We start from the raw sequence: 14,304 nt of genomic DNA on the forward strand, positions 1-14,304 counted from the left end.
TAACTTCTCTGTGCCTCAGTTACCTTATCTGTAAAATGGGGATGAAGACTGAGCCCTCCGTGGGATAACCTGAGCGCCTTGTAACCTCCCCAGCGCTTAGAACAGTGCTTTGCACATAGTAAGCGCTTAATAAATGCCATCATTATTATTATTATTACCCCAGCGTTTAGAACAGTGCTTGGCACATAGTAAACACTTAAATACCATCCTTATTACTAAGCGCTTGGGAGAGTACACTAGAACAACAGAACAGACACATTTCATGCCCACAAAGAGCTTGCAATCTAGAGGGGGATATAGACATTAATATAAACAAATAAAATTACAATATGTACATAAGTGCCATGGGGCTGGGAGGGGGGGAGATGAATAAAGGGAGCAAGTTAGGGGGAGACAGAAGGGAGTGGGGGAAGAGATGTATTGGCAACAGACCCAAAGGAAGGAAAAAACACTTCAAGTAAAACAACTGTTCTCCCTCCTATTTAGACTGTGAGCCCAGTGTGGGACAGGGACTGTGTCTCACCTAATTAACTTGTATCTACCCCAACTTAGTACAGTGCTTGGCACAATATTTATTTTATTTGTACGTATTTATTCTATTTATTTTGTTAATATGCTTTGTTTTGTTGTCAGTCTCCCCCTTCTAGACTGTGAGCCCGCTGTTGGGTAGGGACCGTCTCTATGTGTTGCCGACTTGTACTTCCCAAGCGCTTAGTGCAGTGCTGTGCACAAAGGAAATGCTCAATAAATACGATTGAATGAATGAAATATAATAATAGTAATAAAAATGCAACAACAAGCCCAAGAGCCATGGTAAATTGCTGTTGAGGAAAACATCTGAATCCTTTGCCATTCCCATACGACCGCCTATAGTCTCACAGCCCCAATGTTCCAACACTGTTGACGTTCCGACTTACCTAGAGGGGCAAGGGATGTTAGAGCTGGGCCGTCTTTCCCTTGCAGAAGAAGCCATCCCTAAATGTGATTTCAACAAGCAGCAGCGTGGCCTAATGGAGACAGCATTAGGGAGTCAGAAGGACCTGGGTTCTAATTCATTCAGTCGTATTTATTGAGCACTTGTGTGCAGAACACTGTACTAAGCGCTTGGGAAGTACAAGTCGGCAACATATAGAGACCGCCCCTACCCAACAACGGGAACATAGTCTAGAAGCAGCGTGGCTCAGTGGAAAGAGCCCGGGCTTTGGAGTCAGGGGTCGTGGGTTCAAATCCCCGCTCTGCCAATTGTCAGCTGTGTGACTTTGGGCAAGTCACTTCACTGGGCCTCAGTTACCTCATCTGTAAAATGGGGGTTAAGACTATAAGCCCCCCATGGTACAACCTGATCTCCTTTTAACCTCCCCAGCACTTTGAACAGTGCTTTGCATGTAGTAAGCATTTAATAAATGTCATTATTATTATTATTATTAGAAGGGGGAGACAGACAACTAAAGACCTGGGTTCTAATCCCAGCTCCACTACTTGTCAGCTGTGTGACCTTGAAAAAAAAGAAAGCCACACAGGTGTCACGAGCCCCCAGTTCATACCAACCAGGAACTTCCTGGACCAGGGAAGCCCTGGTGACATGTAGAAGCAGCGTGGCTCAGTGGAAAAGAGCCCGGGCTTTGGAGTCAGAGGTCATGGGTTCAAATCCCTGCTCTGCCAACTGTCAGCTGTGTGACTTTGGGCAAGTCACTTCACTGGGCCTCAGTTCCCTCATCTGTAACATGGAGATTAAGACTATGAGCCCCCCATGGGACAACCTGATCCCCTTGCAACCTCCCCAGCACTTTGAACAGTGCTTTGCACGTAGTAAGCATTTAATAAATGCCATCATTATTATTATCATTATTAGAAGGGGGAGACAGACAACAAAAGACCTGGGTTCTAATCCCAGCTCCACTACTTGTCAGCTGTGTGACCTTGGAAAAAAAAGAAAGCCACACAGGTGTCACGAGCCCCCAGTTCATACCAACCAGGAACTTCCTGGACCGGGGAAGCCCTGGTGACATGTAGAAGCAGCATGGCTCAGTGGAAAAGAGCCCGGGCTTTGGAGTCAGAGGTCATGGGTTCAAATCCCTGCTCTGCCAGCTGTCAGCTGTGTGACTTTGGGCAAGTCACTTCACTGGGCCTCAGTTCCCTCATCTGTAACATGGAGATTAAGACTATGAGCCCCCCATGGGACAACCTGATCTCCTTGCAACCTCCCCAGCACTTTGAACAGTGCTTTGCACGTAGTAAGCATTTAATAAATGCCATCATTATTATTATCATTATTAGAAGGGGGAGACAGACAACAAAAGACCTGGGTTCTAATCCCAGCTCCACTACTTGTCAGCTGTGTGACCTTGAAAAAAAAAAAAAAGCCACACAGGTGTCACGAGCCCCCAGTTCATACCAACCAGGAACTTCCTGGACCAGGGAAGCCCTGGTGACACATAGAAGCAGCGTGGCTCAGTGGAAAAGAGCCCGGGCTTTGGAGTCAGAAGTCATGGGTTCAAATCCCAGCTCCGCCAGTTGTCAGCTGTGTGACTTTGGGCAAGTCTCTTCACTTCTCTGAGCCTCAGTTACCTCATCTGTAAACTGGGGGTTAAGACTGTGAGCCCCACGAGGGACAACCTGATCACCTTGTAACTTCCCCAGCGCTTAGAACACTGCTTTGCACATAGTAAGCACTTAATAAATACCATCATTATTATGTAGTAAATTCAGACCATATCTCTGATCACCAGACTTACTGTGGAAAGTTTTTTTTACTTAGCTTTACCAGCATTCAAGGGAGTGATATATACACACATCCACTCACTCCACCAAGGGTCCAATACCAGTTTGCTGGACAAGGGAACCCATTCATTCATTCAGTCATATTTATTGAGCACTTACTGTGTGCAGAGCACTGTACTAAGCATTTGGGAAGTACAAGGTGGTAACATATAGAGACGGTCCCTACCCAACAACAGGCTCACGGTCTTCTTTCTGCTGCTTTTGAGTGCTGCTCTCCTGCTGCTTCAGTGCTTGCTTCTCTGTTCTGCTTCCCTCTGGGTGCGTCCAAATGATGCCTTTTATCCGCCTTAGGCATCGCAGCTGTGGCTCTCTGTGGCATTCATTGATTAGCCCAGGCCTGTTATTGGGTAGAGCAGCGAGAGAAGGCCAGCAATCACCTGTCTCAGGTAGAGCCCAGTGGTCCTTAACAAGTCTCTTCCTTCTTGTTGTTCGCTGGATCACAAACAGTCACTAATGAGGCTGTTTGCCGTGGGCTCACCGCAACAGGTCACCCGCAAAGGGCTAATTAGGTGGGGATTTTCAGTGTCAGACCTTTATAAACACGGAGATCGTTTACTGAGTTTCCGCTTTTTCAAGTTCTGCTAAAAATGATGTTTAACTGATTTTTGTAGCTCTCCAAGGAAGCACCTGATAGCTCCCTGTGGTGGGAAAAGGAAAGCTCATCCAGAAACCTGTGATACTAATGGCACGTGGAAATACCAAACCCTCCACATAGCTCTTGGCAGACTTACTGATGGCAGTGGAAGGGCTAATTCCAAATCAACCGAGGGAGAGATTGTTCCAACCGGGCACTGAAATTGTTAATTAAAGTTTAACAAATGCTAGCATTTTTTAGTTGTTTGTGTTTCGAAATCTGGTAAATCCCTAAAAGCCTGGAGGGGTCCGTATGCACCTGAAAGTAGTTGCCTTGCTGCCTGGCATGTGGCTCGATTCCAAATAACTCCCCCATCCCAGGAAACCCTCTCTCACTGCCTTGAATCCCCACCCAGAATAATAATAATAATAATAATAATAATAATAATAGTAATAATGATGGCATTTGTTAAGCTGTTACTATGTGCAAAGCACTGTTCTAAGCGCTCGGGAGGATACAAGGTGATCAGGTTTTGGTTTTTTTTATAGCATTTGTTAAGCACTTACTATGTGCAGAGCACTGTTCTAAGTGCCGGGGGGGATACAAGGTGATCAAGTTGTCCCACGTGGGGCTCACAGTCTTAATCCCCATTTTACAGATGAGGGAACTGAGGCTCAGAGAAGCTAAGTGACTTGCCCAAGGTCACACAGCGGACATGTGGCGGAGTCGGGACTCGAACCCATGACCTCTGACTCCAAAGCCCGTGCTCTTTCCAATGAGCCACACAGGGGGCTCACAGTCTTAATCCCCATTTTACAGATGAGGAAACTGAGGCCCAGAGAAGTTTAGTGACTTCATTCATTCATTCATTCAATCGTTTTTATTGAGCGCTTACTGTGTGCAGAGCACTGTACTAAGCGCTTGGGAAGTCCAAGTCGGCAACATCTAGAGACCGTCCCTACCCAACAAAGGGCTCACAGTCTAGATCAATCAATCAATCAATCAATCAATCGTATTTATTGAGCGCTTTCTATGTGCAGAGCACTGTACTAAGCGCTTGGGAAGTACAAATTGGCAACATATAGAGACAGTCCCTACCCAACAGTGGGCTCACAGTCTAAAAGGGGGAAACAGAGAACAAAACCAAACATACTAACAAAATAAAATTAATAGGATAGATATGTACAAGTAAAATAAATAAATAAATAGAGTAATAAATATGTACAAATATATATACATATATACAGGTAGATCAGATCAGAGAGAGCAGGATGGGACGGGACACAAGAGCAGAGGGAGGAGGAGGAATAAATCACACAGCTGACACTTGGCGGAGCCGGGATTTGAATCCATGACCCCTGACTCCAAAGCCCAGGCCCGTTCCACTGAGCCACGCTGCACGACCCCTGGATCCATGATCTCCCTCTCCTTCACCAGGTTCCGGAGAAACCATCGCATGGTTGTACATATTTTTTACTCTATTTATTTATTTTACTTGTACATATCTATCCTATTTATTTTATTTTGTTAGTATGTTTGGTTTTGTTCTCTGTCTCCCCCTTTTAGACTGTGAGCCCACTGTTGGGTAGGGACTATAAGTTGCCAATTTGTACTTCCCAAGTGCTTAGTACAGTGCTCCGCACATAGTAAGCGCTCAATAAATACAATTGATGATGATGATGATCCCAGGAACAGTCTCCCTCCCCACTCAAGAACCATCCTCTGCCCCGGGATTTGAGAGCAGAAGTGTGTCTCTACACCTGACACACCTGTCTCCTGAGACGGAGGCACGTGGTGTTCTTCCCGTCATCCCTCACCAGCGAAACCAGGAATAGGGTCGCTGAGCATCTGCATTGCGCGTGACACTTTACCAAATATTCACTGGGATGTACAAAAGGAACAGAAAAACAGCCCATGGTGAACTTACAGGCGTGGCCCAGTGGTTACAGCGCAGGCCCGGGCGTCAAAAGGATTTGGGTTCCAACCCCGCCTCTGCCACTTGCTTGCTACGTGACCTTGGGCAAGTCACTTAAATTCTCTATACCTCAGTTTCCTCAACTGTAAAATGGGGATTAAGACTGTGAGCCCCACGGGGGACATGGGCTGTGTCCAACCCGATTAGCGCGCGTCTACCCCAGCGCTTACAGTGGCGCTTGGCACATGGTAAGAGCTTAAAAAAGAACATTAAAAAAAACCAAACAGAATTAAGGAACAAGACCACACAGATGAAGGGCACGAGTGGGAAAATGGAAAGCTATATTAAGGTTTCAGTTATGTTCTCCATACATGGCGCCGATTCTCGGTGTTTTTCCAGTGAAGGCAATAATAATACAGTTGGCTAGGAGAAATATTTGCACTTCTCTTTCCCCCAAATAAATCAGCAACTTTCCCTTTTGTGACCAATTGTTTGGGTTCTGTGCTGTTGTTTCACGAGCTCATTTACATACATCAATCAGTCTCAGGCTCTCACACTTCAATTTATTAAAAAATATCTGGATATCTGCCTCTCGAAGCAGCGTGGCTCGGTGGAAAGAGTACGGGCTTTGGAGTCAGAGGTCACGGGTTCAAATCCCGGCTCCGCCACTGGTCAGCTCTGTGACTTTGGGCAAGTCACTTAACTTCTCTGGGCCTCAGTTACCTCATCTGGAAAATGGGGATTAAGACTGTGAGCCCCAGGTGGGACAGCCTGATCACCTTTTAACCTCCCCAGTGCTTAGAACAGTGCTTAGTAAGCGCTTAATAAATGTCATCATTATTGTTATTATCATTACCTAGGCTCACTAGAAGAGAAATCCTAAAATAGGCTCAGTTTTTTATTCTAGGCAAAATTGGGTTGTAATCAACTCCGTATCCTCGAGCAAGTCAAGACAATGACATAATTTAGACTATAATAGAAATGGATGTTAGGACTCTGAGTCTGAAGGAATTTGTTTAAGTGAGAATGAAATCTGCCCAGTATGACCGGAATTTCAACAGAAGACTGTGGCCTTGGGACTTATTTCTGCACTGGTGAAAATTCGCTGTAATGCAATACGCCGTGCTGGGTAAAATTAAGAAGCTGTTACATCTTGGAAAAATAACTTTCCATCTGTCTTCAGTGTGTTGGTCTTAAAGCTGAGGGAACCTGGGTGGTTCAACTAAGGATAAACATGAAACATTTCCATAGCCAATGTAATCTTAAGGCTCAGCCTCTTAAAAGCAGTCCCGGAGGGGAAGCGTGCCAAGGATGGCTGGTGGGATTCCGATCCTTAAGGCTAAAGTCGTAGCCGTCTACCCTCCCAAACAACATACGATCCAAAACCATCAGCTTTATCTAAATGGACGGTTTTGGGTCAGGCCCTACCGAAGCACTTTCTCAGTCCGGTGGGTTTTTGTGGAGGGATGGGGGCCGGTTTGGTGTGTTTTCGGACTTCCCAGCCGAGGACAGAGCTGAGGCCCTAGATAAAAAATAATGTCCTGTATACATCCGACTCAAGAATGAGGTCTGAAAAATCTGCTCAAGACTTTCATCAGAAACCTCTGATTGATACCTTCACTGTAAATTTGATTAGGTATTTTAACATCATCTCCAACATTCACTGTTCAGAACAGCTGCTTACCGTACATTTGAAGAGTTTTCAACTGCTTTGCTTAGCTCCTTGCCGGCAGGGATCACATTTAGTAATCCTTGTCTGTCCTCCCAAGCCCTTAGTAGGGTGCTCTGCACTCAGTAAATGCTCAATAAATACTACTGACTGATTGATTCCATGTATTTTCCTTAGATTACTTTATTAATTTTCACATGCCCTACTGATTTCAGATTTCCCCCCCCCCCTCCGGTAACTTTATCGCATTCCGTTACTGATGAAGCAAGCGTCTGCAAACTTTGGTACTGGATAAGCGCTCGGAAACTCTTTTAGGGCAATTTCCTGCTGAACGGTGTCTTTAAACTGAGCTGCCGCTGAAGCCTGACAGTCCTTGGCCACATCTGCGGAGCAGTACAAGCCAAGTGGGGAGTTGGAGGGGGATTCGGCAGACCCACCGTTAGCTCAGCACCCTGGCCGGGTGATTCAGTCACAGTCAGAGTTGTACGGTTGCCTGAAGTTCCAGCTCTCTCGCCGTGGCTGGAGTCAGATCCGTGTCCGTCCTGCGGTCCTAGGATCATCCAGTCCCGGCTCAGTAACACAGCTTCAGGAATCATGGAGCGAGGCTTGGAAAAGAGCATGGCCTAGCGGAAAGAACACAGGCCCGGCTTCTAGTCCCGGTTCATTCATTCATTCATTCATTCATTCAATCATATTTATTGAGCGCTTACTGTGTGCAGAGCACTGCACTAAGCGCTTGGGAAGTACAAGTCGGCAACATATACAGACGGTCCCTACCCAACAACGGGCTCACGGTCTACAGTGGGGTCTTCTCTGTGCCTCCACTTCCTCATCTGTACAGAGGGAATTCAGGAACTGTTATCTGATCCGTGCCCATCCTGCGGTCCTAAAATCATCCAGTCCCGGCTCAGTAACCCAGCTTCAGGAATCATGGAGCGAGGCTTGGAAAAGAGCATGTAGCGGAAAGAACACAGGCCCAGCTTCTAGTCCCGGTTCATTCATTCATTCAATCATATTTATTGAGCGCTTACTGTGTGCAGAGCACTGTACTAAGCGCTTGGGAAGTACAAGTCGGCAACATATACAGACGGTCCCTACCCAGCAGCGGGCTCACGGTCTAGAGTGGGGTCTTCTCTGTGCCTCCCCTTCCTCATCTGTACAGTGGGAATTCAGGAACTGTTATCTGACTTTACAGAGGAGCAGCAGGGCTCAGTGGAAAGAGCCCGGCCTTGGGAGTCAGAGGTCATGGGTTCTAGTCCAGGCTCTGCCGCTTGCCAGCTGTGTGACTTTGGGCAAGTCACTTCACTTCTCTGGGCCTCAGTTACCTCAACTGGAAAATGGGGATTAGGACTGTGAGCCCCACGTGGGACAACCTGATCACCTTGTATCCTCCCCAGTGCTTAGAACAGTGCTTTGCACATAGTAAGTGCTTAACAAATGCCATCATTATTATTATTACTATAATGTCTGCTGCCCATCTGTCTGTCCATCTGTCCCAGTCTGAGCTGCTAATCCAGATCCCCTCAGGCTCCTTTGGTATCTCCCAGCCAGCCATCCACTCATCCTCTCCATCTAGACTGTGAGCTCACTGTGGGCAGGAAAGGTGTCTGTCAACTCTGTTTTACCGTATTCACCCAAGAGCTTAGGACAGTGCCCTGCACACAGTTAGCACCCAATAAATACCATCGATTGATTTCCCCTACAAGTGACTAACCCAGAAAACTTCACCCCAGTTTCCAGCAGATTCATTTTATTAGTAGTATTATTATTATTTTTAGTAATACTACTTCACGTCAAGCACTGTATTGGGTGCTGGGCTAGAGCCCATTGTTGGGTAGGGATTGTCTCTATCTGTTGCCTAATTGTACTTTCCAAGCGCTTAGTACAGTGCTCTGCACACAGTAAATGCTCAATAAATACAATTGAATGAATGAATGAATACAAGTTAATAATAACGATAATAATAATGATGGCATTTGTTAACCACTTACTATGTGCAAAGCACCGTTCTAAGCGCTGGGGAGGATACAAGGTGATCAGGTTGTCCCACGGGGGGCTCACAGTCCTAATCCCCATTTTCCAGCTGAGGTAACTGAGGCCCAGAGAAGTGACTTGCCCAAAGTCACACAGCTGGCAAGCGGCGGAGCCTGGACTAGAACCCGTGACCTCTGACTCCCAAGGCCGGGCTCTTTCCACTGAGCCACGCTGCTTCTCTTGGCTTAACCTAGGGTAAGAAGCGAGAGAGCCGGGATCTCGTTGACAGTGACCACTCCGCCTTTCCACCCCCGGACGGACCAACTATTAACCCCCCCACCCCGCCTTTCCACCCCCGGACGGACCGACTATTAAACCCCCCGCGACCGATGAAGCCTAAGCATTGTGGCAAACACTCATTTGATTTTCAAACTTCTCCCTGGAACCTGCCTGTCCGTGCGAGGCCTGAACAGCGGCCCTGTTGGCCTGGATGAAGGAAGAGGCCGTCAGCTCGTTTTCCTTCACCGCTGGCTTTTTTACTGTTCAACTTGGGCAGAGGAGCCCAACTTAAAATGAAAGGGCGGAAATAACCTTTTGAATGTTTGGTGACTCTACCTTCTCATTTCTTCAGGGACGAATGAGGAGGAAGAAAAGAAAAAACAGAAAAGAAAAAGCAAAGAGAAAGCTAAGTTGAAAAAAAAACGGAAAAGGTATTACTTTAAAAGAACATTATTCAGTCAAAGAGCAGAGGTTTCTTAAGAGTTATGTTTAATGTTCCACATTATATATTCTGATAGAAGTTTCTTTCCCTTGTGGTCCTGTTTCTTCCTAGCTGGGGCTCGCTGATGGGGAATTTGGCTGGGGGGGTGAGGGGCACAGGGCTTCTCCTGCCCAGTTTTGATACTTTTTATCTATTTTACCTCAGCCAAACCAAGGAAATCATGGGTAAGCATTCAGCCTTGAAAAGCTTTTGATATCCTGGAAAGTGCTAGAGGGAGAGAGTGCTAAATTGACGTGTGTCTCCGGTGAGATTTGGCTCGAAGCCTATTCTGCTGTGTGTTTCTGGGGCTACACTTCAATGTGTCAAGTTGGCTAGCCACTCCCAGTAAATGGTCCCAGACCAATATACCCCATTTTTAAAAAAACAGAATTTGTTAAGAACTTACTATTTGCCAGACACTGTACTAAGTGCTGGGGAATATACAAGGTAATCAAATTGGACACGGTCCATGTCTCACATTGGGCTCCCAGTCTTAATCAGTGCCCAGCACTTAGAATGTGCTTTGCACATAGTAAGCACTTAATAAATGCCATCATTATTATTATTAATCCCCATTTTTTTACAGATGAAGTGATGGAGACACAGAGAAGTTAATAATGCTTTTGGTATCTGTTAAGCACTTCCTATGTGACAAGCACTGCTCTGAGCGCTGGGGGAGATACAAGGTAATCAGGTTGTCCCATATGGGGCTCACATTCTTCATCCCCATTTTACAGATGAGGGAACTGAAGCACAGAGAAGTTAAGTGACTTGCCCGTAGTCACACTGCAGGTAAGTGGTGGAGCCGGGATTAGAACCCAGGTCCTCTTTCCACTAGGCCACACTGCTTCTCTTGGTTGGCTGGATGGAAGTGAGCTGCTCGTGCTGTTTAGTCACGGTCTAGTCTACTCTCCCAAGCGCTTAGGACAGTGCTCTTCACAAAGAAAATGCTCAGAATATACCACTGATTAATGGTCTAGTGAAAAGAGCACTTCAGGTCCTGTCTCTTTGCCCGGTCTGCTGTGTGACCTTGATCCAGTCACTTAACCTCTCTGGGCCTCAGTTTCCTCAGCTGTACAGTGGGAGTAGTAGTATCTGCCTCTCCCTACCTCTCATGGATGTTGTGAGGATAAAACAAGAACTGATACGAAGGCATTTGGAAGAATGAAAGCGCTGTGCAAAAAAAAGTATCATTTTATCTTCTCTGTGATGACCAAGGCTCCTCAAAATTGTCATTCAAGTTTTCAATTCAGTATTTAACGAGTAAGAAGCCAAGATAGGAGGAAAGGCAAATTCGGTTCTCCTTTCCGTCACTGTTGCCCTCACCTCTATTTCTTTTACCCCTAGGTCTTATTCATCCAGTTCTACTGAAGAAGACACCCCAAAACAAAAGAAACAGAAATCCCAGAAGAAAGAAAAAAAAAAGGAGAAAAAGAGCAAATCGAGGAAAGGGAAACATCACAAGAAGGAGAAAAAGAAGCGCAAAAAAGAAAAACATTCATCTTCTGATAGTTCTGAATCTTCTAGTAGTGACTGAGCTATTAGCCCAGACTGCTGACAGTGTCTGAAAGACAAATAATGATTTGACCTTTGTCCTTTGGCTGCAAATTATGCTTTATGTTTTCTACCTACTTCCCCAGAAACACGCCGTCAGAAACCCTGCACTACGCACCTGTATAGTTGTACTGTCAAAGGGAAATTATTCTTTTGGATTCTTCACTCCCCCTGTTCTTTCTCTCAGTGGTTTCTCCATAAACTTATCATAAATTGAAATAACTTTTTATCCTGGTTAGAGCAGTTTTTTTGCTAAATGAAATCTGTATCCACTTTAAAAGGTGACAAATTTTCAGTGGGATTTTTGACTTGGTTCCTGTGCCCTTTCCTATATCATGGTAAAACTACATATCCTTATCTGCATAAATATTGTTATAGCAAAGTTTCTTTCTGTTTTCCAGGGGACCAGACTTTTTGATTGTTTTAGGGCGATATGCAGCCTTACTGGCTTTGGCTAGCCCTCTTTTAAAACTAGTAGTTTCCGAGGATATGTGAATGGCAAGTACATTATATGACCAAGTTTTACCGTTTGTGAAACGCTAGCCTTTTCGATATTTCTTTATGTAAGAAATCCAGCCCGTGACCGATAGTCCCAATCTTGTTCTAAAGTTGGCATCTAAATGGAGAGAGATTAGTAGCAATGGCAGGAGCAGCTGTGAGGTTTTGAAAATGTGCCATATTGGCATATGTAAAAATGACGCTTCAGCTATGAGCATTTTTGTTTAGGATGATAAATGGAATCTTCTACATTCAGGTGAATTTGTATTGTAATCAGTATCAAAACTTTCTTCTATTGGAGTAGTGATGCATTTTTTTATAAGAGGTAATCCACCGTTTGTCCAACTTTTACAAGAAATGCATTTTGGAACTCATTTGATCCAGATTTTTGTGGTCACCAGACTGGCCAATTGTGTGTTATTGTTTATCGTCCACAAAACCATCCATAAAAGCTTGAGCAAATTCAGAAAGCGTCTTCAATTCAGACCGGTGTAAAGGGAAAAGAATTTAAGAACTTCATTACCGTGCTCTTGAAACCTAAGATCCATGAGGCTGTATCGAACCATTTTTGCCTTAAAATTCCAAGCCTTTAACATCATAGTGGGTTCAACTTGGATGCAGGCTTGTGGTTAGTATTCTTAAGCAACGTTTGCAAATTAAGGTTGACATAGTGGATCTTTTCCTTTCGTTTTGTTCACTTTTATGGGGGCCTGATGGCAGCTTCTTTCTCTTGAACAGGTTAAATTCTGTACTAAAAGGCGCGTGGAGAAGGGGAGACTGGCTCTCCAAAAAATGATCTCAGGCCTTGGCTGTATTTTGGCTCTACAGACCTGGCCCTGGGGTATTGTGCTGTATAAACTGGGCAAGCCAGCCATGTGCTCTAGTTGACAGCCACATTTATTTTGGGAACATTTGGTTCTTTATCTGATTTTACATCTGAATCCAGAGTGTCTTTTCATGAAACCTCAGGGACATTTTGAGAATAGTAGAAGATGCGGAAGAAAACCTCCGCTGAATTGTGTAAACAAAACATTGATAAAAGAATCACCTCATTCTAGTGGTATTTTAGTTTCGTAAAATCTAAGAACTCTGGATACTTTAGAATTTGCACACTGGCCCCATCCATTACCAAAAGGGTCTGGATATCTTATCAATCAATCGTATTTGAGCTCTTAAACTGGGCAGCGCACTGTACTAAGTACCTGGGAGAGTACAATATAACAATATGCTCCCTTCATCCTCCCTCCCATCCCCACAGCACAGTCATTCATTCTTTCTGTCGTATTTATTGAGCGCTTACAGTGTGCAGAGCACTGTACTAAGCACTTGGGAAGTACAAGTCGGCAACATATAGAGACGGTCCCTACCCAACAATGGGCTCACAGTCTAGAAGGGGGAGACAGACAACAAAACAAAGCACGTACACAGGTGTCAAAACCATCAGAATAAATAGAATTACAGCTATATGCACATCATTAATAACAAAATAGAGCAGTAAATATGTACAAGTAAAATAAATAGAGTAATAAATCTACAAATATATACAACTGCTGTGGGGAGGGGGAGGGGGTAGGGTGGAAGGGATGGGGAGGAGGAGAGGGAAAAGGGGGCTCAGTCTGGGAAGGCCTCCTGGAGGAGGTGAGCTCTCAGTAGGGCTTTGAAGGGAGGGAAGAGAGCTATTTTGGCGGATAGGAGGGAGGGCATTCCAGGCCAGGGGAAGGACGTGGACCGGGGGTCGATGGTGGGACAGGTGAGAACGAGGCACGGTGAGGAGGTGAGCGGCAGAGGAGTGGAGGGTGAGGGCTGGGCTGGAGAAGGAGAGAAGGGAGGTGAGGTAGGAGGGGGCGAGGTGATGGACAACCTTGAGGCCGAAAGTGAGGAGTTTTTGTCTGATTCCAACCCACTGGAGATTTGTATGTATGTATATAAATATATCTGCAATTTATTTATAATAATGCCTGTGACCCTCTGACTGTGAGCTTATTATGGGCAGGGACTGTATCTGTGGTTGTATTGTACTCTCCCAAGCACTTCGTACAGAGTTTTGCACACAGTAAGCACTCAATAAATGCAATTGAATGAATGAATGAATGAATAAAGCGGACCCATTCCCTGCCCACAACAAGTTTATAGATGGGGAGACAGACATTAATATAAGTAAATTACAGATATATACATAAGTGCTGTGGGGCTGGGAGGGGCCTGAATAAAGGGAGCAATTTAGGGTGGTGCAGAAGAGAATGGAAGGAAAGGAAAAAATGGCTTATAGTCAGCGCAAACAGCTTGATCCTGGTCATAACTGAACATCCTCCAAATGGAGATTTAATTTGAATTGGGGTTTTTGGACTAAGGTGAATGAAAAAAAAAAAAAAGGCAGAGGGGCAGAATTTCAGGAGGATTTTCATCCAGATCACCAGACCTACTTCTGCTTCCACTACTTTACTTTGTTTCCCAATTCTACCTGGGTGAAAATCCACCCAAGCTGCTTGGAGATGTACCCTTTGGCTTCAGCTGGCTTGTGGAGGCCCAAAAACATTTTTTGTAGGTAATAAACCAAACAAATGCACCTGTGGCTGAAT

General features: G+C 45.1%; 1 protein-coding gene across 1 annotated transcript in view; it reads left to right on the forward strand.

Moving 5' to 3' along the window:
* The window catches only part of SREK1IP1 (SREK1 interacting protein 1), a 37,637-nt gene extending 25,442 nt beyond the window's left edge, over nt 1-12,195 (forward strand). The window contains exons 4-5 of the mRNA XM_038765726.1: nt 9,545-9,623; nt 11,021-12,195. Of these exons, the coding sequence (XP_038621654.1) occupies nt 9,545-9,623; nt 11,021-11,210 (269 nt within the window). The 3' untranslated portion in view covers nt 11,211-12,195. The remainder of the gene's footprint in view (nt 1-9,544; nt 9,624-11,020) is intronic.
* Nucleotides 12,196-14,304: the final 2,109 nt, after the last annotated feature.

The sequence above is a fragment of the Tachyglossus aculeatus genome, chromosome 23 (assembly GCF_015852505.1).
Source record: "Tachyglossus aculeatus isolate mTacAcu1 chromosome 23, mTacAcu1.pri, whole genome shotgun sequence".
NCBI classification, from domain to species: domain Eukaryota; kingdom Metazoa; phylum Chordata; class Mammalia; order Monotremata; family Tachyglossidae; genus Tachyglossus; species Tachyglossus aculeatus.